The 23,714-nt window shown below is 57.9% G+C and overlaps 3 protein-coding genes across 7 annotated transcripts; 1 reads left to right on the top strand and 2 right to left on the bottom strand.

The window, feature by feature from the left end:
* Nucleotides 1–737: 737 nt before the first annotated feature.
* Nucleotides 738–18,425, bottom strand: LOC104477782 (cryptochrome-2-like). Of its 3 annotated transcripts, none has more exons than XM_086765511.1 (12): nt 18,323–18,425; nt 13,162–13,357; nt 9,898–10,333; nt 9,235–9,351; nt 6,811–6,958; nt 6,136–6,276; nt 5,137–5,307; nt 4,857–4,997; nt 4,225–4,376; nt 3,180–3,277; nt 2,547–2,657; nt 738–1,404 (listed from the first exon to the last, which is right to left on the bottom strand). In XM_086765511.1, exons 3-12 carry the CDS (start codon nt 10,308–10,310, stop codon nt 1,238–1,240), a joined length of 1,659 nt encoding a protein of 552 aa, XP_086621637.1. In that variant the 5' UTR covers nt 10,311–10,333; nt 13,162–13,357; nt 18,323–18,425; the 3' UTR covers nt 738–1,237. The 3 variants fall into 3 exon arrangements, with proteins under 3 accessions (XP_086621637.1, XP_086621638.1, XP_086621636.1); XM_086765512.1 differs by lacking the exon at nt 18,323–18,425 and adding an exon at nt 14,167–14,285 and having other exon boundaries at nt 9,898–10,375; XM_086765510.1 differs by lacking the exon at nt 18,323–18,425 and adding an exon at nt 14,167–14,285.
* On the top strand, nt 14,631–19,950 carry UBE2T (ubiquitin conjugating enzyme E2 T). 2 transcript variants are annotated; one of them, XM_086765515.1, is made up of 8 exons: nt 14,631–14,725; nt 15,536–15,648; nt 16,011–16,080; nt 16,607–16,712; nt 17,214–17,312; nt 17,715–17,798; nt 18,741–19,278; nt 19,839–19,950. In XM_086765515.1, the coding sequence occupies exons 2-7, from the start codon at nt 15,540–15,542 to the stop codon at nt 18,855–18,857; spliced, it is 585 nt and encodes a 194-aa protein (XP_086621641.1). In that variant the 5' UTR covers nt 14,631–14,725; nt 15,536–15,539; the 3' UTR covers nt 18,858–19,278; nt 19,839–19,950. The 2 variants fall into 2 exon arrangements, with proteins under 2 accessions (XP_086621641.1, XP_010122609.1); XM_010124307.2 differs by lacking the exons at nt 14,631–14,725; nt 19,839–19,950 and having other exon boundaries at nt 15,437–15,648; nt 18,741–19,290.
* Nucleotides 18,671–23,417, bottom strand: LOC147597961 (tetraspanin-18-like). 2 transcript variants are annotated; one of them, XM_086765514.1, is made up of 9 exons: nt 22,949–23,417; nt 22,484–22,551; nt 22,124–22,318; nt 21,456–21,530; nt 21,047–21,145; nt 20,665–20,844; nt 20,331–20,414; nt 19,815–19,948; nt 18,671–18,741 (listed from the first exon to the last, which is right to left on the bottom strand). In XM_086765514.1, exons 1-8 carry the CDS (start codon nt 23,118–23,120, stop codon nt 19,901–19,903), a joined length of 921 nt encoding a protein of 306 aa, XP_086621640.1. In that variant the 5' UTR covers nt 23,121–23,417; the 3' UTR covers nt 18,671–18,741; nt 19,815–19,900. The 2 variants fall into 2 exon arrangements, with proteins under 2 accessions (XP_086621640.1, XP_086621639.1); XM_086765513.1 differs by lacking the exon at nt 22,949–23,417 and having other exon boundaries at nt 22,484–22,631.
* Between the last annotated feature and the right edge of the window lie 297 nt (nt 23,418–23,714).

Here is a 23,714-nt window from a genome sequence, read left to right as displayed (position 1 = left end):
GGGGTCCGTGCTGGGCCCGGCCCTGTTCAACATCTTTGTTGGCGACATGGACAGTGGGGTAGAGTGCACCCTCAGCAAGTTCGCCGATGACACCAAGCTGTGTGGTGCCGTCAACACGCTGGAAGGGAGGGATGCCATCCAGAGGGACCTTGACAGGCTGGAGAGCTGGGGCCATGAGAACCTCATGAAGTTCAACCAGGCCAAGTGCAAGGTCCTGCACCCGGGTCATGGCAATCCCAGGCACAAATCCAGGCTGGGCGGAGAATGGATTGAGAGCAGCCCTGAGGAGAAGGACCTGGGAGTGCTGGTGGACGAGATGCTCAACATGAGCCAGCAATGTGCGCTGGCAGCCCCAAAAGCCAGCCACATCCTGGGCTGCACCCCCAGCAGCGTGGGCAGCAGGTCAAGGGAGGGGATTCTGCCCCTCTGCTCCGCTCTGGTGAGACCCCACCTGGAGTACTGTGTCCAGCTCTGGAGCCCCCAACATCAGAATGACGTGGAGCTGCTGGAGAGGGTCCAGAGGAGGCCACGCAGATGATGAGAGGGCTGGAGCAGCTCTGCTGTGAGGCCAGGCTGAGAGAGCTGGGGCTGTTCAGCCTGGTTCCAAAAAGGACAGATCGATGCCAATTGTGATAACAGATTGCTCTAGAGATCTTACATCTTTAATGTTAGAAATAGTTATTTCTTTTAAAACCAAAAATAGTACCTACAACAATTAAAAACCCAGTCCACCCGAATTCGGTGAGGCATTCTGCAATGCTCCCCTTGAAATGCGTAAGGAGTCCCACCAAAGAACTATACACAGCCTCACACGGGCTGCGCTTTGCCGCATCTCCCCAAACTGGGGGCTGCAAGCAGGAACTGGGAACCTAAAAGCCGCATCGCGAAATCCCTGAACCTCTACAAGACGGGTACGTCGTGCTTTTAACACTCACGTGCAAACACACTAATGTGCCTGTGTTCTTCAGCTGACGTCTACCTGGCCTGTTGGAAGGGCTAGCAGTTCTCCTTAGAGCGTTTATGCACAAACGTCAAGTGGGTTTGAACAATGCCGTAGCACCACGGCCTAGCAAAACAGTCACCACTTCAATTTACGGAACAGCACTCACAGACAGAAAAATTCATTCCAAATCACCGTGCTGACACACACGTACGAGATACAGAACATCTCCTGGAGGCCAGTTCACGAGCAGGAGGCACCATCTGCAGGGCGGAGCGTGAGTGCAGCCTGTCCAGCTCAGCTGGCCTCTGGCTCTCCCCGGCTTTTGCCATTTTTTGGTTCCTGAGGGGTAACCCCTGAGGGGATCTCGGTTTGTTCTGCCACCCTGGCCACTTTTCCTTTTGATACGTTTTCTTCAGAGTGGTCACGCTTCACCTTCACGTCCATTGGGTCATCTGTTTCATCTGTGGCAATAAAGAAGGAAGAATTACAGTTTGCAGCCTGTCTCTGACTTCAGTGTAACAGCCCGCGGTGACAGTGGCCAGAGAAGTTACAGAGCGTGCCAGAAAATGCCTCTGGGCAACGAGAGCAATGCTGGGAGTAGGGGACTCTGGTTCTCAGACTTTGCCTTTCCTTTTCTCCAACAGCAATCGCAGCATTTGATTAATTCAAGTTCCCTTCCAGCCCAAACTACTCTATAATTCCGTGATTTACTCCCCAGTGCCATGGGGTTTGTGGCAGAACTGTCAGGACGCGTGGGTTGTGCCTGCACAGCCCCCTGGGTACAGAGGACGCACAGGGTGGGAACAATTCACTCCAGCTGGCCGTAGCAGCTGAGGCAGGGCTACTCAGAGTCCCCTCAGGTGCTGCACGTTGTGTTTCTGCAATTTCTATGGAGGCTGCTATGGCATATCCTTAAATACGGAAGCGTTGCTCCACTTTTTTTCCTGCAGAGGATTCCTCTGAGGCGAAGAGCTCAGCACAGGCCCTAGGATTTCAGTTTTAAGAGCACTGGTGCCATGTAAGCGAGACATCCGTGTGAAGGAAAATGCCTAGTTAGTTCAGGCTAGGCAAAGTTTGAGCCTTACCTGATAACTGCCAGTTTGCTGTGCGTGTGCATAACCTATTTAGGAAACGAGGTGAAAAGGTAAACTTCTTAGAGCAGCTCGGCTCTCAGGGGCTTTTTGGTCCTTAGCGGTCAGCGGGAATCCTGGCTAACTCCTGCTGCGGGGCAGGGCAGCCATGGCAAGAAGGAGAAACAGGAATGCTCTGGCTCGCAAGAGGCGTGGGCAGGGCTGCAGGGATTTCTGCACCTTGGATTTCTGCACCTGGCAGGCCTGGGGGCTGAGGAGGCTGCCTGCACAGGCCTTCAGGAGGCGGAGGAGGTCTGCTTTTGGGAAGGCGTTCCTCTGGCAGGCACGTGCAAGCTCCCATCCTGCAACCGCTGGTTCTCCCTCTTGCGATGCCAGTTTAACAGTAAGTGGAAGAGCGGTGCATGACGTTCATAACCAGGAAAGGAGTCCTGGACACGAACGCAGAGCCAGCCCCCAGAGCTGTGACAGCCTCCGCGGCGCGGGACACCGAACCCCGGCGCCGCAGCTCCCACCTCTGGTCAGCTGGGCCGTTCGGTGCTGCTCCTGTCGGACCTGTTCCATCAGCCGCAGGTTGCGATCGCTGGCCTCCTTGTGGTTCACCATGGGGAAGGGGTAATCCTGTCCTGGTGCAACGCGGAGACAGCAGCCGTTACGGAACCCATCGAGGACGTTTCACCCCATCTGCACCAAGCAAACCCTTGCAGTGTTCCCTAAAATAACTGGCATCTAAGATCGACCGCTTGACCCACGCTTCAGCAGTGCCTGTTTCTCCCCATCAGACTGAGCGCTGCCGTTTAGGCGTGAGCTTGTCAGAGACTGCAGAGATGCCGCAGAGCCAGCGTAAAAGCGCAGGCTGTTCAGATCTATTTAAAGGCAGCCAAGCACCCCAGGCAGACAAACGCAAAGGCAATAACTTAGAGCGATCCAATAGTTTTAGGAAATGAAGTGGAGGCAAAAATCTGTACTCTGAGATTAGACTTGGGTAAAAAACTTTAAAGGAGAATCAACAGAAGGTGGGCTGCTGGAGTCACCCATTTTCAGGAGATAAATGCATGACTCGTGTTGGAAGTGCGACACCTACGTCTCACGCATGGAATTATTCTGGACAGCGTGCAGCAGAATCGTTAGCAAGGTGTCTGAATTACCTATGATACACCCTGCTTGCTTCTGCTCCTCCTCAGATGCTGTCCAGGGCTCGTAGATGTACTTGGATGGAAAGTTCTTTAGTACAGGCAAGTATTTCCTGCAAACCAGGAATAATACAGGTTTTTATAATCCTGCAGATAAATACCTGTGCCACATTAATTCTTGGTGATCGCATTGATAGCGCAATCCCTGGGACAGATCTGATTCATTCTACACAAAAGAACTGGGTTTATGTTCTGAAACCCTCCGTAGGGTGGTATCTTCCAAAAGTTAACTTCACAGCAAAGAATTCATGGGTTGATTTAAACATTACTTCTGTTTTTCTCCAGCCAAAATATTTTGGTTTTTTACATTTTCACTGACATTTCATCCCACACCTTAATAAATTTGAAAACCAAACAGATTTTTTTTAAATCTAACAAAAAAAAAAAATCTTACAGAACAGAAAAGTCATTTTCTGCCCCACTCTGTCAGGTGTGTCAGCCAGGCTTCTCCTGGACAAGGCATGGAGCTGGACAGGGTGTGGGGAAGAGCAAAGGTAGGGAAACTGATTTGTTTGCTCAGATACCAACACAGCCTGCTCCTGTCGCAGTCAGCTGTAAACTCACCCACTGCTTAGCAGAAAGCCCATCAGTACCTTATCTAGAGACAAAACTGAGACTTGAAAGCAAAGAGGACTCACTCAGAGAAATAAAACTGAAGTGTCTGAAATGAATCAGACCACCCAGAAACCCGAGAAACACAGCACAGACTGGAGCGGGGCAGCTGTGCAGTTTTACTCAAGTCCTTCAGAAAGAGCAGTCAGCCTGGTGACCAAACCCAGTGCTGGGGCTGAGAAATGCCCACCGATCAATACAGCGCGCTGCTCAGCCATCACCCAGCTACCGCGGGTACGCCCCTGCTTCTCTGTGCCTCCATTTCCTCACGTGTCAGATAAAATCACTGCTAGGACCCCTGTTTCGCGGGGTTTCAAACGGACAGAGTTCCTCAGCTCCTGCTGTAGGAGGAGCCAGGGAAGCACCGACGGAGTGCGCATCGCCCTACCGAATGTACTGCCCCTCGGGGTCCGTGCGCTTCCCAAAGCGGACAGGGCAGAAGATCCGCGTGTACTGGTGGAAGAAGGCGCTGGCCGACAGCCACATCCAGTTCCCTGCGTTGATGCTGTAGTCAGCATCTAAAAGCAGCTCTTCAAACACCTGCGCTTCAGGGACGGGGAGAGAAAGAGAGAAACACCCCTGAAATGGCTGCATTTGTGGCATTAAAAAAAACCCAAACAGGCTGGGAGATGAAGGGTTAAGCTTGGCTCTGTGCTGGCGCAGGCTAACCTTCTCACAGGGCACACAGGGAAGGTTCTCCAGGAGGAAGCTAGAGGAGAGCCCAGCAACAGAGCAGCCCAAAGCCTGCTGCAGGCTGAGCAGGTCTCCAGCATCCTCATCACCCAAAAATCATCAGGCCTTGGGGTCGGGAACGACCGCTCACCGCTGCACCCAGCGGAGCAAGGCTCAGACTGGGGCAAGAGACCATGAGATTTCATAAACCTTGAGATTTCTAGCGAGGCCCGGTAACGAAGCGCCGCTCTGCAGTACCACCTCCCCCACTGCCAGGCTCATGCTTTGCAGGCGTCTCTCAAGGCCAGCCAGAACAGAGAAAACCAAAAAAAAAAACCAGAAGTGAACCTTCATGCCCTCTTCCCAGCTGATCCAAAGGTCCCCCCGCGTCAGGAAGCAGGCGACAGCGTGCCGAGCGAGGTGATGGATCCAGCCTTCCTGGCGCAGCTGGGTCATAATCGCGTCGATCCACGGGAACCCGGTCTGCGCCTGCAGCAGGAAAGAAACATCCGCACTTTGTTACACCGCTTGCCTACACGCTGCTCTATGCCCCACCTCACAGAGCCCGCAGGGCGAGAGGAAAAACTCTGAACTGCTCCACAGCGCTTGTGGAGACGCAGCCTGTTACCGTTTTCCATTTGTGGAGCCTCTCTGCATCCTGGTACCAGCTGATCTGAAGGCAGATGGGGTTCCCAGCCATTCTGGTGAAGTTTGGTGTTGCCGAGGCCACCGTATAGAAGAATTCCCTCCACAGGAGCTGCCCCTGGAGCGACACCGGGGGCAGAGAGTGATGCTTGGCCTGCAAGACACAGAGTGAAAGCTTCTGTTCATACACACCACTGCAGTCTCACACATTTTGTGATTGTCAGGCCCAGAAAACAAAGCTTAGCCTAACTGCACTGCTGGCCTCATGGCACTTTACCATGAAAGCCAAAGAAATCAAAGATCTGAAGCAAATACGCCCAAAAGAAAAGCTGAACTCTGATAGACCTCAGCGTTACCTCAAATATTCTCCATCTGCTTTCCAAAATGGTGCCACACAGATTTCTTAAACCAAACGTGTCTGTTAACGTATAAACTGTTCGGCTAGCTGAACGCAGGTGGCTCGGGGTATCAAGAGATACCCTTAAGGAGGGGGCTCAGGGAGACCTTGGTTTTCTTGGGTTGGTTTCAACCGTACTGATTCTTAAGAATCAAACACGTTTTCAAGAAGTTGGTTTTGGCTTCTGCTCTAATTAAAACTTGTCTGAGAGGAAAAGAGGTCATTTCTAAACCCAGAACTGCCTGAACAGGCCAAACTGACCAAAAGCTTCACTTCAAGACATCTGCCCAATGTTTAACTCCTTGAATTTCAGGAGGGTTTTCCTGAGCTTTCCTGATGCTTGCAGGTCTCCTTGTTCCCTATTTCTCACATTTCTCAAACCAGATTGGGAAAAGCTGTACACGTTCACAGGTGTGTCACACAACACAGAAAGCCGCTCACATATTTCACAGGACGCTGTGAGAAGACATCAGCAAAGCAGCATTTTCTGCTGCAGCAGGTCTCTCCCAAGAGGATCTGAGCGTTAAATCCCAGCCTCGCATGCCAGGCACGCTGGCCGTTAACTGTGACCGGTTATTCTCTTACCTGAGCGTAGATGTTTGACAGCCTGTAAAAAAAGGTGCGAACCGACAGACAGCCCATGCTGAAATAGGGGCTCAGGCCGGTGGTGCTTGGAAGGAGCGAATTTGGGATTGTTCTCGGTTTAGTAAAACTTGCCACCCAGCCCTAGAACAAAAATAGAAATCCAGGCTCAGGCAGTACAAGGTGACACACATCCAGCTAACGAAACAGGGAAAAAAAACCAAACAACCCCTTGGGAATTGGCTTCTGCTCAATGTCACGCCTGGAAAATGCTCCCCTCACCCTTTCTCCCACAAATGCCACCATCAAGGACAACAAAATCTTGAGACCAGGCTGCCGTCCTCCTCCAAGATCTCCGAATCCACAGACCTCCTCCAAGCCCAACATCAAGGCCACGTCCCACCCATGGGTGCTGTGAAGCTCTGCTCTCCCCAGGAGATTTTGTAACACAGGGAACAGCTCTCTCGGTCCAACAGCCCCGCACTTTTCCACTTTATGAAACTGGGAGTGGGTAAAGCACCTGCTTAAAAGCAGCCAGCACCGAGGCTGCCAAGAGCTGAGCCCTGGTGAGGAAAACCTCAGCTAGAGCTGGAGCTGAGCAGTTTCTTGAGGTCCAGACACAACCACACATAAAAGGAGCGAGGTGGACACCATCACCCACGTAAAACCAAGGCTGACCTGGTCAGTCAAGTGTCGCTCCAGGCGTTGCAGCCCTTCGGTCTCCCCTCCTCTCCAGGGGGAAAGGCTCTCGGCTGGTATCTTCAAATCCACGGGGAGAGGCACCCTGTAACGCTCCGCCAGGCCCGGGTCAGAGGCCCTGCATCTCCTAATGCGGGAGAGAGGCCTCGCTCAAAGGGGGAACCAGGGCTGGAAGAGGGAGGGAGGAAGACCCCTGCCCATTGCACACGCCAAGATCTCCTCTGTCGTGGCACAGCCAGAAACCCTGGGCCGCACTCTCCTTGAGGAAAAACACAGCTCGTCCTGCAACCGCTCCCGGTAACGCTAGCCTGAATGGGGGAAAGGAACAGACCCACCAAATTACAGCGCTCAGAGCTCAGCACTGCAGCCCTCACAGCTCCGACACCCCTCTCGCTTCCCATCCGCTCCGTAAGGCTTGGGGACATCTCCTCTCCAGCTTCCCCAGCTGTCTCACCCACCCCTGGGAGGCAGCAAGAGCCCCACCAAACCCTAAACAAAATTACGGGGCCCTGGTGCTGCCTCCAAAGGGCGCTCAGCTCCCCTGCCTCTGAGGAGAGGCTGCTCTGGGAGGTTTTGTAGGGAAGCAGGCAGATCGGCTCCCTGCGCCGCCTCCCCAGCTGCTCCTTGCTAACCAAGGCGGGGGCTCCCCAAGCCCACACCTCCGCGCAGTCCCCCCACATCTCTCCTGCAGCCACAGCCGCTGAGGCTTCCCCAGGGCCTCTGCCCCTGCGCGGCTGGGAGAGCACCAGGGTATGGGCTTCTCCCCCCTGTAAAAAGAAGAGGAGGCTGAGGGAAGTGTCAGTGGTACGCAGGCTCCAGAAAACCACGAGTTAACTCAGAGATCAATAGAGATCTTTCTGCTTACCTGGGAAAACTGAGCTCAGCTCTGTTGCAGACACCTACACAAGAAGGGGCCAGTGCAGCTCTCAGAGCACTGGCATAAGAGGCCTGCTGGGAAGCATGTGAACCACTTAGCTCTCAGCATCGTTAATTTGAAAAGTGCAAATAAACAAATGAGGGGGAAAAGGGGAAAAAAAAACCAAAAAATGAAATTAAAAAAATAAAAAAATACAGGAACTGATATATCCCAACACTTACAAGGGTCTTACCATGGCACTATCTGAAGACAACAGTCAGGAATTAACAGGATTCTCCCAAGCTGGGAAGATCGAAGCCTAAGTTACCGACACAGAGCTGTGGCGCAAGCGGCGCCTGACGCAGAAGTACCAGGTGTCCGCAGTCCCACCCCCAGCTCTCTCCTACCGCAGTCTCACCTCCCTTTGGATCGCGGACCTCTCCTCAAACATAAGACATCCTTGACTCTGAGCTGCTTCCCAAGTGCTGGGAGACAGGAGCTCGGTCCCTCCTTCCCATCCAACAGAGGGGAGAGGAGAAAAGGTTTAAAACCAAAGGGAACAGCATGATAATGCCACCAAACTGCCTGCGTAAACCAAACTACAGGGGTTCGTCCAACGCCTATCACAGCATCACAGAGTGGTTTGGGTGGGAAGGGAGCGTTAAAGCCCACCCAGTCCAACCCCCCTGCCAGGAGCAGGGGCATCTCCAACCACATCAGGTTGCTCAGAGCCCCGGCCAACCTGGCCTGGAATGTTTCCAGGGATGGGGCATCCACCGCCTCTCTGGGCAACCTGGGCCAGTGCTCCATCACCCTCAGCGTAAAAATTTTTTTCCTTTTATCCAGTCTGAATCTACCTCCCTGTATTTTAAAACCATCACCCCTTGTCCTGTCACAGCAGGCCCTGCTGAAGAGTCTCTCCCCACCTTTCCTGCAGCCCCCTTTGGGCACTGGGAGCCGCTCTCAGGTCTCCCCGGAGCCTCCTCTTCTCCAGGCTGAACAGCCCCAGCTCTCTCAGCCTGGCCTCACAGCAGAGCTGCTCCAGCCCTCTCAGCATCTGCGTGGCCTCCTCTGGACCCTCTCCAACAGCTCCACGTCCTTCTGATGCTGGGGGCTCCAGAGCTGGACGCAGCGCCGCAGGGGGGTCTCACCAGAGCGGAGCAGAGGGGCAGAATCCCCTCCCTTGCCCTGCTGCCCACGCTGCTGGGGGTGCAGCCCAGGATGAAATCAGCCTGCATTCAATCCTGATGTGTGAGGAAGCCAGAGCACGCCTTTGAGAAAAGGACTGTAATTCCTTAGTCCTTCCTCTGTTAAACCCCTACATTCCGTAACAGTCTGTCCCAGCGTGCCTTGCAAAGGCCTAGGCCTTTGGACTGTGCCCCCGCCCCGACAGCAGAATCGCATCCCCTCTCTGCATGCAATCGATAACTCTCCATGCCTGTAAGTAATGCAACGTAACGTCTGAAACCGCCTGTTACCATCCGGCCCTGGCTCTCCTGGGCAGAGAAAAAGCAGCTGCCATTTCCTGCTGCCCACCGGTTACTTACTGGAAGTCTTCTGCTGTAAGGTTTCGGACAGGCGCTGCAGGGTCACCCAGCAGAGAGAGAATGTGGAGGAACCTCTTGTACGTCAACGGGGGAGTCCCACCATTCAGGTCCAAAATCCTAAATAAAAAAAAATAATAATAATAATTTTTAAAAAAAGGATCACTTTTCACCATAATATAAACCAAGGAAGCTGGAGGCTGAGGCTGGTTTAGCTGCTACTGATCACCTCCCGGTTGTTATTCATTTCAACATCTTCACTGATTCAGCTCTGCTTGGGTCTGAGTGCATCCAGACACCAGTGAAGGGTGATGAGAAAGATTAACAACAAATCTGACACAATAAATTATATAAAAGTCCTATTAAATGTGTTAAGGAATTTCCTCCACTCCGTTTAAGAGTAGCTAACATCAGTTTTGAAGTGAATTAAACCGCCCAAAAGGAAAAAAACACAAACTCTTTAGGCTCAAGCCACAGCCCAACAACCTCACACCTCTGCGAAATCTCTGCTGTCACTTCCAGCAGACCAACACACAAAAAGCCTCTAGCAAACAGCGCCACATTCATCTCAGTCCAATTTTCTCAAAAGGAACACGTTAGGATCCAGAAAGCCCAAAATACTTGGCCTTTCCTCCCTGATGCTTGCTAAATCTGAAACAAACCTACCGTTTGGTATCGTAAAGACTGTGGCCCACCAGAGAAAGCACCTCAAACCCCAGCTCTTCTCCCAGACGTCGTATGTTGGCCTCCATCTCCGTGTAAAATGGTTCCATCTCCGCGTCCAGAGTCACTTGCGTGATATTCCACTTCTGGACGTGATCCCTAAGAATGGTCTCGTACTCTCCTTGAATAACCAGCAGGCAAGAGCCCAGCTGACGCAAATTCTTCTGGAGATCTTCCAGGGACTGCAGCAGAAAATGCCACCGCAGGGCGCCTATGTGCATCACCGACGTCATGAACTCTCTGTCCAGGATGTAGACGGGGTAGACGGCCTCCGAGGACTCCAGCGCAGCCAGCAGCGTTGGGTTGTCGTGAAGTCGAAGCCCCTTCCGGAAAAGATGAATGGTACGATGCGGCATCCTGGCTGTTCCCCTCGGATCTGCTAGAAGAGGAAGAGAACCGTTGGCTTTGGGATACACGAGCCCTGTTAAAGAACAGGGTCAATTAACAGCTAGAAATGGAGCTCCAAGCAGCCCTCAGATCTTTTTACTGCAAATTTCTGGTTTTTGCTAAGTTTTAATGAGAGAAAAAAAGCAGAAACAGGACCAAAGCACTTTTCTCAGTCAGGTCCCACCGCTCGGCAGCTGTATCACCACCTTGCTCCACAGAGAACGGCTTCTTCTCCAGATGAGTCACTCAAGTCCTTAAATTAAATCCCTAAATTAAATCACATCCCTATAGCCCTCACCAGAAGGGAGGAATCAAACCAGACAGAGCTGCCAGGGCTCCGTTTACTGCAGAAACATCTTCCAACCCCAGAGACGTGGCCATCAGCAAACCCTCCGTAAGTCAGCAGCGAGAAGATGATTTCCAGGAGCTCTGCCTCCGCTCATACACAAAGGGCTGCGGGGAGAACGGCTCTGCAGGAGCCCTCACCTCACCAGAGCCCCGACACCGCTCTGCTCTGAGCGAAACACGCCTGTCTGGACTTCAGCAGGAGACAGCTGAAAGACACGGCGTGTTTCCTCGCTAACACCACTGTTGAGGGTTGAAGGCGAACCGGGGGAAAGCAAAGCACAGCCCAACCCATGCCGGCAGAAGAGCGTAGCATCTCAACTCATCGCTTTGCCATTCATCCGTCTTTCCCAGCCCCAAGAGACCTGATGGTGCCTCTGAGCGCCAGGAGAAAAGCCCCGCTCTCTCCACAACGGAGCCGGGTGGTGATAACCATGCAAAACCACTCCGTTCGAAGACGGGGTGGCATAGGGATCCCAGGTGTTCCTCCCCTTGGCACTGCCTCAGCCGAGCTCAAGTGGGAGGGCTGCTCCGCTCTCAGTCCGGGGTGGCTCAGGGCAGGGTCAGGAAACGGCCCCGCAGCCGCCGGCGGCTCTGCTCGGGGGTGCTGGACTTGGCAGCGACGGGACAGCAGGAGCCCAGCTGCCACCTCGCGTCTGTACCAAGCCCGGCAGCATCTCCCCAGCTTGCTGCCTCCCGGGGAAACGGGAGGGAGCCCCACGCTCACCTCGAGGTGGGCCCACACCCGCTTCAAGCGTTACCACCCAGAGAGGAATTAAGAGATTAGGGATTAGCAAAGAACCAAACAAGAATCTCTAATCCAGTTCAGCCCTTCCAGCCAAACCGCTCCACTCACACCCTCCCAGGCATTACCGGCCTCCTAAGAGACGACCCGACCTGCCCTGTTCCCAAAAACACTCGTGGGCCCTGAGACGAACCCAGCTGCGCTCGCAGGCCGTGAGCGAGCGTGCCCGCAGCACCCCCCGACAAGCGAACCCCGCGAACTCACAGGCTGGCGAGAGCCAGGCAGCAGCACGCGCAGCCGAGCGCGGGGGGTTGGATTTTGTGGGGTGCTCTGCCTTGCGCCTGGGCCGAGCGTGGGGGGGTGGATTTTGTGGGGTGCTCTGCCTTGCGCCTGGGCCGAGCGCGGGGGGTTGGATTTTGCGGGGTGCTCTGCCTTGCGCCTGGGCCGAGCGCGGGGGGTTGGATTTTGCGGGGTGCTCTGCCTTGCGCCTGGGCCGAGCGCGGGGGGTTGGATTTTGTGGGGTGCTCTGCCTTGCGCTTGGGCGCAGGCACCGCCCTGCCCGCACATCCTGGGAGAACAGGAAAAACGAGGCGCCTCTCCCCGCTCCGGGGAGCACCCAGCTGGCATTTTTGGAGAGCAAACCACGCAAAGGGCGCTAGAAGAGTCCCCTGCACCCTGTGGCAGGAGCACGGGACCAGCCTGCACCAGCGGGCTCACCGAGGGGCTGCCCCGAGTCGGGGGCTGCTTGGCCCCCCACAGCCTTTGGGGCCATCCCAAGCCCTGTGGCCCCACACGGGCTGCAGGGCCGCCCCGAGCCCAGGGCTGCACAGCCCCGCCAAGCCCATAGGGTCACCCCAAGCCCAGTGCCCCGGGGCCCCACACGGCCTAGAAGGCTGCTCTGAGCCCAGGGCTGTGTAGCCCTGCAGGGCCCGTGGGGCCACCCCAAACCTGGGGCCTCCCAGCCCCACACAGTTCACGGGACAGCCCTGAGCCCAGGGTGTCTTGGGGGGGTGGGGAAGGGGCCCATCCCAGCCCTTCCAGCGGTGGCATCCCCTGCAAGGCCAGTGGGGCACGGCTGTGGGGCACAGGGCCACAGCAGGGCAGGGGCTGGGCGCAGGGCAGGGGGGCACCAGGCCAGGGCTAGAAGGGGGCCTGGGTTAGGGGCAGCTCTGGGGATCCCAGTGCAGGGGACTGGGGGAATCAGAGCTGGCGGGGAGCAGGGGTTTCGGGAAAGGGGGCAGAAGCACACTGGGCAAGGAGTGAGCCCAGAGCCGATGGGGTGCCAGGGCTGGGTGGGGAGCTGAGACCCACCTCTGGGTGGGAACGAAGAGGGAGGGCTCGCTGGCGTGGGCCTGGGTGGTGTGGGAAAGGAGCTGGTGGCTCAGCACCAAAGGATTGCACCGTGGGACGCTCCTGCCCTGTCAGGAGGAAGGGGACGATGCTCTGGGCTGGCGGGGGGGAAGGCGGAGCAGGCGCTGTCTGTCAATCGACACTGTGTTGGGATTCGTCCACCATCGCTCTCCTAACCCTCCACGAACTGGTGGCTTGAGGCCTTTCACCCAGCAAGGCCGGGCAGACTCCCTGCCACGTCTGCGTCACCGCCGTTCATCAAAAACATCAACCAGCACGGGCTGAAAATACACCTCGCCCCTGCTGCGTCCCCACGCTTTGGGAGGGGTACGCCATGACAGAAACCAGGGAAAACCCCAAATCAGACAACCGGGCCTTACCTCAAGGGCTACCTGGCTGAGGCGCCGGGGTCTTTACAACACGTCGCCCCGGAAAGAGGACGCCAAACAGTCGCCGATGACGGCTCTTCCTCCGGTAGGCATTTCTGTCTGCAGGCGGAGATCTGCCGGAGGGATGCAGCGGTCGTCAGAGCCTCACCATCCGAATCCACCTGTGCCGCTCCTGTTCCTGCAGGCGCTGGGAAATGAGTTGCCCAGGTTTAAACCATAAAAATACACATCGAGGTGGATTCTGCATCAGATGGTTTGAGCAGTTCAAAGCTTTTGTGTAATTCCTGAGAGGAGGAGGAGGTTCACAACCGGCTCACCACCCTCCGACCGCAGAGCAAGACGGGGCACGCTGCGACTGAGGCCCGGGAGCTGGGAAGTAAAACTTTTTAACAGTTTAATTTGCTCTGCGGGCAAACATTGCCCAGTTATGTCAAACCCCAGACGTTCTCCTTGGCCGAGGAGCGGCAGTAACGCTGATATAAAGCTTTCCGCACACGTGTCGGCCAACGGGAAAAGCAGCCTGGCCCCTGCCCTCTGGAAGGGTGCTTTGGGCTTTTGAAGCGGAAGAATTGTCACCGCTGCGTTATTTAACGGCATGCTGATTAGACAGGCTTGCGAACGATTCCTTAATTGGGACTTAAGAATGCATTTTTTGCATAAATTTGGTTACATAATCCCCGTCTCCACATCAGGCCTCACCCGAGGCTGCTGTCGATCCAACACTTCTGTGTTATTTCTCTTGTTCTAGCAGCCCAGGAGATAAATAAAGCGCTCCATATAGCGCTTGATACAAGAAAATGGCATTTTAAGCCGCACCAGGAAAAGATCCCCAAAGCCACCCGTGCAGGGGCTCGGCCGGGGGCCTCTGCCCGTGGGCGGGACGGGCCGGGGCCTTCGGACGGCGGGAGGGGGCGAGGGCCCCGGCCCCAACCCCGCCGCGCTCGGGGGGCGAGCGGCCCGGCCCCACGCCTCCCAGCGCCCGCGCTCCGGCTTTACCTCCTTCCCCGCGGGGCGCAGCGGGCCCGGCACCCGGCTCCTCCCGGCGGCGGGGGCTGCCCCGGCCGCTGGCCCCGCGGCGCCCGGTTACACAACGCCGGCCGGGGGAGGAGGGGCCAGGTTGTGTAACCGGGCACCGCGCCGTTACGCAAGGGCCGCCCCAACGGGGGCCCTGCCCGCTGCCCGCTGCCCGCGGAGGTTTAACGCGGTGTGGGGCCGGGGGCGGTGGCGGGGCGGCTCCTTACGCCCCCCCGCCTAAGCCCCGCACCCACCCTCCCCGCAGCGCCCGCGGCCCGCCCCGCACTGCCCAGGCCACGCCCACACCGCGCCCTTTTATGGAAGGGGCGGGGCTTGTGTTCCCGCCTTGCGGAGCTCTTCCAATAGCAGCGCCCCTCACTTCGAATTCGAACGGCCGCCGCCGAGAGGGCGGGGCTGGGCGGTACCCAATCAGCGCCGGCCTGGAGGGCTGCGGGGCGGGGCTGGCCGCGTGGCGTCCCCCCTGCGTTGCCAGGCGCCGGGGAAAGCCCCGCCCCCTCGGCCGCGCCGCTGCCGCCTCAGGGTGAGGGGGGGGGCGCTGAACCGGGGGTGCGGTGGTCCGGGGCGGGGGTGGGGGTGGTAATTAGGCTGGGGGAGTTAGTTAGGCTGGGGAAGTAGTGAGGGTGTGGGGGAGGTTGCTCTTAGCCGGGCTCGGTGGGGTTAGGCCATTCCTGCCCCTGGGGGGGGCGGTTAGGCCGGGGTGGGGGTCCCTGTCCGTGGGAGGGGGTAACCGGGCGGAGGGAGGGGGGTCCTGGCTGGGGAAGTGGGTGAGAGCCCCCCTCCCGCGGAGGTGGGCAGGCTGGGGGGGTGCAGCCAGGTGGGGGGGGTGGGTAAGGCCTTGGGGGGGGGGCAAGCCAGGGAGGGCCTGCCTGGGGGCGTCAGGGCGGGAGCCCCCTGCCCCGGGGCAGCTGTGTGGGCACGGAGAGCGGGGTGCCTCCGGGGTGGGAAGGGGGTCCCTGTCTGCTGGAGGTGCCGGTGGGCATCCCAGTCCGTGACGGGACATATTTCACCCTGAGGGGACAAGGGTTGCCCCGGGGCAGGTGATGCAGGGGTGTGGAGCCCGGTGGCGGACTGGGAGGGTTTATTGGACCCAGCTGGGGGCTGAGGGGTAGGACTGGTTATAACGGGTGGGGGTTTGGTTCTCCCCGCTCCAGCTGGGTGTGAGAGCAGCTCCAGGAACAGCCTCCTGAGGCTCTGGTTACCGCAGCAGGATAACAACTTGAAACCCAGGGTAATTCTCCTTAGCCCAAAAAAAAAAAATTCTCAGTATTATTAAGTGCCATTTTTGAAAATCCAGTTTTGCCAGCAATACAATCCAGTCTCTTGGTTTCAGCACAATGCAGAGAGCATCGCGACTGAAGAGGGAGCTCTCCCTCTTGACCACAGAGCCGCCTCCAGGCATCACCTGCTGGCAAAATGAAGACCAGCTCGATGACCTACGAGCGCGTACGTACCCCTCTAGCCGGACTTTGCTTTAAGTAAGGGATGCGTTAGAGTCTGCTGCTGCGTTTGGATTTGTTGGGTGGCGTGAACTTCATAGGTTGCATGGAAATGTGGAATTTTAGAAAAATGGTTGGGGTTTTGTTTGTTTGTTTTTCTTTAAACGTAGCTTGCGCTGTGGCTCGGTCAGTCTGCCAGCGGTTTGGACTGCCACGGGGTGGAACTGGTCTCGGATAAGACGACAGAGGTTTTTATTCCTGGATCTGAGCAGTGTTAGCATTCTGTAACTGGGGGTGCTACGTGGAGGCCGTTGAACAAATTCCAGTGGTTTGGAACCTAATGCTTATGTTTTAATCTTGCTTTTAAAGAAATTTTAGGAGGTGCAGACACACCGTATGAGAAAGGAATATTCAACCTGGAAATCGTTGTTCCTGAAAGGTGAGTGGGCAGTGACATCTAGGTAAGTAGCTGGTGTAGTGCTGCTTTCAAATACAGCAGTTACGCTGTAAGATATTTGATATAAGCGTTACCGTTTGGTCTTTCCTTTAGCCTCCCAACAAAGAACGCGGCTGATTAGGCGAGACGCTTCATTTATGGGACGCAATTATTTCCATTGGCTGATGTTTCACATTGGGCATCCTAAGGTGTGGGGTTAACAACCTAAACGTGTTACAAGACCTTTGCCTTCTCATATTCTCTCAAAGCTTTCTGGAAAGGAGCTCATTCATGAGTAGAGAGCTTCCTATTGTGTTTGCTTCTCCATGGAAAGCTACCCAGGGAAGCGCTGGTCCGACACAGCTGAAAGCATCAAAGGCAGAGCACTGCCTCCTCCAAAAATCTGCGGGGAAGGCTGCCACTTACTAACTGGCTAGGAGAAGGAAATGATGCTGTTGCTTGGGTGATGAAGCAGCTGGCACACAAACAGAAAAATAATTTTTTGTTTCTGAACGCTTACCCCTTACAGGTACCCATTTGAGCCCCCGAAGATCCGCTTTCTGACCCCTATCTATCACCCTAACATTGACTCTGCGGGAAGGATTTGTCTGGATGTTCTTAAATTACCACCAAAGGTAAGAGAGCGCTGCTTGGGCAGGGGTAAGCGAGCCTGGAGAGGATAATGAGCTCCTTATCTTTTCCTTGTAAAAGCCTTATTGAATGTCTGTTTGCTACTGACTTATTTACGCAGGAGCATGGGAGTAAAGTTTTTGAGCGACATCTCCTTTGTTTAGAGACTAGAACGTGACCTTCCTTGTGCCGTATAAGTTTCCAAGGTTTTAAGGACTGGAGTCGAAAGGCTTGAGGTGGCCCTGTGAAAACGCTCCCCCCCAGTACCAACCCGGGAGGGCCGTGCGGGGTACGGCCTGGGGCTGCCGGTCAGGCCTCCTCGGAGAGGCCGCAGCTCCGTGCTGAGAACGGGGCTGGTGTTTTCCGGGGGGGAATTAAGTGCTGCAAGTCCTGAGGCAGCTTGTGGGCAGGCTTGGTTAAATGCTGTGAGCCCTGAGGTTTCTCTAGGCAGCCCGCGGGGAGGCTTCTTTCTGCTTAATGGCTTTTTTCGCCCCGTCTCCTTGAAGGGTGCGTGGAGGCCTTCCTTGAACATCTCCACGCTGCTGACCTCCATACAACTGCTGATGGCGGAGCCCAACCCCGATGACCCTCTCATGGCAGACATCGTACGTGAGCTCCTCTTCCTCTCCTGGGGCCGTGGGCACAGAGGAGCGGTCTGCGAGGTTTAGGCTGTGCTTCCACTCCGCTCGCTCGGGATTAACGCGCTAGCACGCTACTCGATCTGGATCAAGCGCAGGGGCGCGGCTGCGTTTCCCTGGAGCAGCTGGGGCATGCGGTGCAGGCTTTATGCCAGCAGTGGGAGGTGGCGAAGGTCTTCTCCTCAGCTCTGCCAGTGCAAACAGCAGTGTGCGTTCTCCAGGCAAAATGAATTTTCTGCTTCATGCCACGTGCTTGTAGTGGTTTTGGCCTGGTTCGGAGAGTCCTAAAGCCAGACCTTCATGCCAGATTCTTGGTGTGGGGTTTGTATTAAGGCAAATCTCTGTCATTTTCTTGCTCGCTATGTTTAGTCCTCGGAGTACAAGTACAACAAGCAGCTGTTCTTGCTGAACGCCAAAGAGTGGACTGAGAAATACGCAAGCCAGCAGAAGAGGGTAAGAAGCACGCCCTGCTTTCCCAGCCGAGCGTAGCTCCGTCTTTGTGACCAGTCTGTCTTGTCTCAATTTCCTTTCACCTTTACTTTGTGCAGCTGTCTTCGACAGCTCGCTTTCTTTCCTCCCCTTCTGTCCCCCTTTTTTACTTTAAGATCATTAGATTCACTCCTTGCAAATAAGTGTGTTCACCCACAAATAATTGCAGTGCTTCTCAAGAAGGATGAGTGAGGCTGAAGCCTGATAGAACCCTTCCCCAGGGATCCCGCAGCCCTGCTTCGTTCTCAGCTCCGTTCCCACCAGGCCCTGTGTTCTGCTGTGGCTGTGTCTCGTGCTCAGCGACGCCTGTTCTCCATCTGCTCGTCCGTTCACTGACCAGATCCCGAATCCCCTTCCTGCCGTCACCTCTCCTCTTTTCCTGCCTCCCTTCTGCACCCTGACTTATCTCACAGAGGAGTTGCATAACAATAAACTGTGTTTAAGCAGATCAAAGCCTGTTCCCAAAAATCAGTTATGTTTCCCCTTACCTGGGTGCTTTCCCTCCCTGACTTGGACAACGTGGTTTCCGGGAGAGGTGTCTTCCTCCTGGAAGCCCCAGGAGCGGTGCTCGCTGCTCCAGCTCTGGACACGTTTGCCAGCTTGTGGTGTGAGGTTTTAGAAGGGCTCGGAGCAAAGAGATCTTCACAGCAACACGCTTGGCCCTGGAGAGCCCTGGCTCGAACACGTGTGGCGCTTCCACGCGCGATCCCCGTCCTCTCTCCTGTCATTCCCCTTTCCTAAAACTTCCAGCAATGGGAGCAGGATAATGAAGGGTCACTGCGCAAAGCTGGAAGCACGACCAGTTCTGATCTTGGGGGAACGCAGGGTGTTAGGCACACAGCGGTGCTGAGGGCTCCACAACTCCGTCACTCACAGCTGTTACTTTTACTCCTTGTGTTTTCACAGCCTTTGGAAGAGAAAATAAACCAAAGCGAAACCAGTGCCACCAATGAATCCACCGTGCAGAAAAGAAAAGGGAGCAATATGAGCAAGAAGGAGAAGAGATCTCGCCTGGATCCCTGAGTGGGCTTTGTTCTTGTGGCTGTCACCTTGGCTTTCGCTGTCCTTTCCTCTTTACACAGGTTTACCGAAATATTTTAAGCAATATGTCGCTGCAGCAGGCTTCGTTTTTCTATTTTCTAAAGGTGGGGGGGGGGGGTTGTTGTTAAAAGTTCTGTTATATAAATAAAATAGAAAGCTGTAATTTAAATATATATTTATATTTTGTTGAGTGGAGTTTTTGGAATATTCCGAAGAGAAGAATTGGAAGCAGTGGTTCAGGTTCTGATTTCCAGCTTTCCCTCGGAGCACGGGGAACAGCCCCAGCTCCTGCAGTGTCTGTTTCGCTGTCCTTGCCTCAGAGCACCCTGAGAGCAAGAGCTGAGCAGCAGGCACGGCAGGACGGGGTTGTGAAATCCTTCTCTAGCAAAGCTTTGCTTTCCTTGTGACGTCAAGGCTGCTGAGGGATAAGTCAGCATTAAGACTCCCAAAACTTAACGCTGCCCCTCTAGCGCAGTCTGTCACGGTCCGGTGGCGCCTTGGCCTGTTCAACGTGACCCGGGCTGCGCCTCTTTCCCCGGTGTCCCCAGGAGGTGGCCGGTGAAAAGCACCCGCTGGGGGGTGAGGAAAAGCCCCGAGGGTGCTGGAGATCTGGGAGCAGGGTGTCAGGGAGGCCCCGTGCAGAGCAAGAGGCCAGAGAGGGTGAGGAGGAAGGAGGGGAGAGCTTTTGGAGGTGCAGGGGGCGGGACTCCCTGCCCCCAGAGCCGTTTGAGTTTGTGAAGCCCGATGGCGGTGGGAGCGAGTCTGATGCTCAGCCTCCTGCTCTGCGTCGTTGTCTCTGAGGAATCTAAACCTGTGTGCCGTCCCTGCTCTGAGAAAAGCGAGCCAAACCCGTCCTAACACGGAGCCAGACCTATCCTAACATGCCCACCGGAGCAGAGGCAGGACGCAGGGAAGCAATCGGAGCGCTGCACTACAGACCCACGCTCTGACGCGTGAGGAAAGGGAGCGTCCTTGCCTGCTGCTGTTCCCAAAGCCCTCGGCGTCCCTGCTGCGCTTCGTCCTGCTCAGTCGAAGTTGTAATAAAGGCAAAAGGCAAAGAACATGGCGAAGATCTGAAATGACAGGAGGGGGGAGCAGGTCAGCACCCCGCTGAAATCTGGGAGCCCCAAGACTGAGGAGCCACTGCCCTCTGCTCCCAGCCTAACCAGGCAGCGGGCGGCCGTGTCCCCTCGAGGGGCCGCGCACCGGCCGTCCTCGCGCCGCGGTGAAGGCCCCGCCAGCTTCCCGGGGTCTGCTGAGAGAGCTTGCTGAGCAAGACCCCTCCCCTGCGGGGCCAGTGTGAGCAAAACAGACCCTCCCCCGTCCCTAAACCCAGCTCATCCGCAGCGGGGGGGCGGCTGTACCCCCGAGACAGACCCGCTGTGCGCGCACGGTGCCCCGCTGCCTGCCCTGTCCCTTCCCATCCGCCCTGTCCCCCCCGGCCCCACTCGGTACCTCGATGCCCAGCACGGCCAAGCTGCAAGTCCCGGGGAGGGAGATGTACTTCTGCAGGGTCCTGCCGAAGGTGGAGAAGCAGCCCTGCGCGGGAGGGAGGCGCTGGAGGGGCTCCCTCGCGTTCCCCGCGGCTGCAGGGAGCTCAGAGGGTGAGATCGGGGGGTTGGGGGGGGCGGGCAGGACGAGATGGGGGCTTGGGGAGTCGCTGGGCTGCAGAACCGAGGGTGGGCAGAGTCCCAGGCTCCTATCCGCGGCGCTCAGGGTGGAGGGTGCTGCTGCCACGAGCCTGGGGGGGCTGGGGCCAGGGCAGGGCCAGGGCAGAGCCGCGTCCCACCTGCTCATGGATGTAGCCGGGGCTCCTCTCCTGGCACTGCTCCCAGCCCAGCAGCTCGCCCGCCTGCAGCAGCCCGTCCCGGGCGCAGCACGCCTGTGGCCAGGGCGTCCCCGGGTGCAGCTCCTGGAAGCGGGAGCCGTTCCCAAAGTCTTCGGGTCCTAGAACGCCACAACACGAGAACTGAAACGGAAGGGAAACGCCATCAACGCGCTGTCAAAACGGGGGAGACGTTGCCGGGGGAGGTGATGGGGGCAGGGGGAACCGCCCAGCATGGCGCTCAGTGTCTGGCTGGGGTCCACGAGCCCCTCGCCCACGTTCAGGTCACCCTCAGCAGGTCCCGTGGCTCCTCCCACAGCCCACCCTGAGCCTCCCAGCTGCTCACCGTGACCATCAAGGTGTTCCAGGCAGTGGAGAAGACCTCAGCACCCTCGTCCCCACGGTAGCTCCTCCGCAGCTCGGATAGGAATTGCTCCGGCTGGATCTGCGGGATCGGTGCTGTCTGCGAGCACGGCGGGGGGACCGGTGCCAGGGACGAGGCTGTGGGGGCTGCGCACCCACCCTAACCCACCTCAGCCCGGGGCACCAGCTCTCTTCGAGGGGACCCACCCATGGGACCCACCCACCCGCTTTCAGGCTTGCGTCAGGGTGCTGGTGATGAAGGTGAGGGTGAGGATGGACGTCCCCGCACCAGTCCCAGTCCCATGGGGGGCTCAGGGCCGTGACCGTGGCATGACAGACAAAGGAGAGGCGCTGGCCACACCGGCCACTGCGTCAGGGCGCGGGGACCGTACCTGCTTCCAGTGCACGAGGAAGAGAACGGCCCCAGCGAGCTGCGTGACGAAGACGAGGCTCACGAGGATGAAGAACTGGAAGGCAGCGGGATGAAGGAGTCAGAGACCAACCCGACCCCACGGGCAGCTTGCCCCAGCTATTCCTCCCCTCCTCTGCAGCCACCCCTGCATCCTGAGACCAGGGGGACGCAGGGGATGCGTGTGCAGCTCCCGGGGACAGACGCCGCGTCTCCAAGCACCGTGGCTGCGAGGCAGGGGGTTACAAACAAGCACCGGCCTCCAGGCTTTGGGGATGCCAAAGAAAATGGGGTGTTGGGGGCAGAAAGGGGTTTCTACCCCTCCTCGTTTTGGAGGAGAGCTTGAAAAACCCACGTGGGACAAGCCAGCAGCTTCAGAGAGAGGTGACCCTGCTCAATGGCTTTCTAAAATCCCCTGGGCTCTAAACTGAAAGATTCACAAGGTGGGGACGCGATTGGGGGTGAGCTGAGAGCTAACGGGGCCAGGATGGGGTACACCGGGCTTCTGGCTCCTCCAGGGACACCCCGCTTCCCCCAATACCCTCCACCCCTGGCTCCCCACACCCCACAAGCCCCCGCACCCCCCGCAGCCCTCTGCCCAGCCAGCTCCGGCTACCCCAGCTCCCTCCGCACCCATCTCCCCTCGCTCACCAGCAGCAGCAGCGCCCGGCTCCGGCGCAGGGCCCCGCAGCACCCCAGGAAGCCCAGCAGCGAGAGGACGATGCCCACGGCCAGCAGCAGGTACGCCCCCGCGCTCAGCACCGGCTTGGCGGCCACGATGTCCTGGAAACCAGCCGGGTCCACGGCCACCCAGACCCCCACGCCCGCCAGGCACGTCCCCCCGGCCTGTGGGACACGGAGCGGCTATGGGGTGCGGGGATCGGCCCCGGGCACCCTGGGGGGACTGGGGATGCCCTGACATCATCTGGGGTCCCCTCCCTTGGACCGGTGCCTCCCAGTCGCACCCCGGGGACGGGTCCCCTCCACCCCGCGGGGCCCAGGCGGACTCACAAACACCAGCACGTTGAAGATGAACATCAGGTACTTCATGCAGCTCAAGACACCCATGGGGACGCCGAGGCGAAGACACGGCGGCGTTTGTCCCTGCAGAGGGGAGAGCAGAGCCCTGGCCACAGCCAGCCCCGGCTCGTCCTGGGCCCCCAGCTCCAGCGGGACACGGGGCAGCACACAGCCCCCCCAGAATCCCCAGAATCTCCCATCTCCCGCCATCTCCTGCTGCAGCCCTAAAAAGCCCCAAACCCTCTATTTCCTCCAAACCCCGTGTCCCCTCCAAACCCCGTGTCCCCTCCAAACCCCGTATCCCCTCCCAAACCCCGTATCCCCTCCAAATCCTGTGTCCCCTCCAAACCCTGTGTCCCCTCCAACCCCACGTCCCCTCCAAATCCCGTGTCCCCTCCAAACCTTGTGTCCCCCTCCAAACCCCGTGTCCCCCCCAAACCCCGCCGCCACTCACCCCGGGGACAGCGGGTGTCCCAGGCGCCTCCGAGCCGCCCCGGCACCGGCAGCGCCTATTTAACACCAGGAAGGTCGGAAAATCCCCCCCCCCCCGCTTCCCGGCGGAGCAGCCCCCGAGAAACCCCTTCCAGCGCGGGGCCATGAATGATTGATGGGGAACAGGATCCGCCATTGTGCCGGGCGGCGGAGGGGGCTCCGGGCCGGCCCCCGCTGGCGGAGGTAATCAAACCGCGGCGGGGAAAGGCGAGCCGGCCCGGACAGGCCGGGGGCGCCCCTGGCCATCAATTATTGCTGCGGACACTTGCTCTCCGCGGCCGGGGGCAGCCGGGGAAGCCCTCCGCGGCCTTCGGCGGGGACGCGCGGCGCCGGGGCGGCCGGGGACAGACGGGCGCCGGGGCGGCCCCTCCGGCCTGGGCACCCCTCGGGGCGGCGCTGCCATGGTAACCGCGGGGCTAAGGGCAGCGCAGGCCCGGACCCGCCCCGTGGGGGTTCTGCCCTCCCTCCCCGGTACGGCCGCGGGGGGCGGAACTCCCCGGCTCTGCCCCCGCCCGCCCGCCGCCATCGCGGGGCTCCCGGAGGTGGCGGCGCTGCCGGCGCCCCGCCCCGCCCCGCCGGTAGGGGGCAGCCGAGCACGCGGCCAGAGAGACTCGCGGTCAGGCTAGAGCGCCCCCCCCCCCCCCCCCCTCCGCCGGCGCGTCAGGCGGGCGACTCGTCCAATCGTAGTGGCCCGCACCCGGCGGGGCCGGGGAGAAGAGAGAGATAGACA

Source organism: Chlamydotis macqueenii, chromosome 23, assembly GCF_036417535.1.
Source record: "Chlamydotis macqueenii isolate bChlMac1 chromosome 23, bChlMac1.mat, whole genome shotgun sequence".
In the NCBI taxonomy this organism is placed as follows: Eukaryota; Metazoa; Chordata; class Aves; order Otidiformes; family Otididae; genus Chlamydotis; species Chlamydotis macqueenii.
Note: the sequence above shows the minus strand (reverse complement) of the source record. Positions and strands in the feature narration are given on the sequence as shown.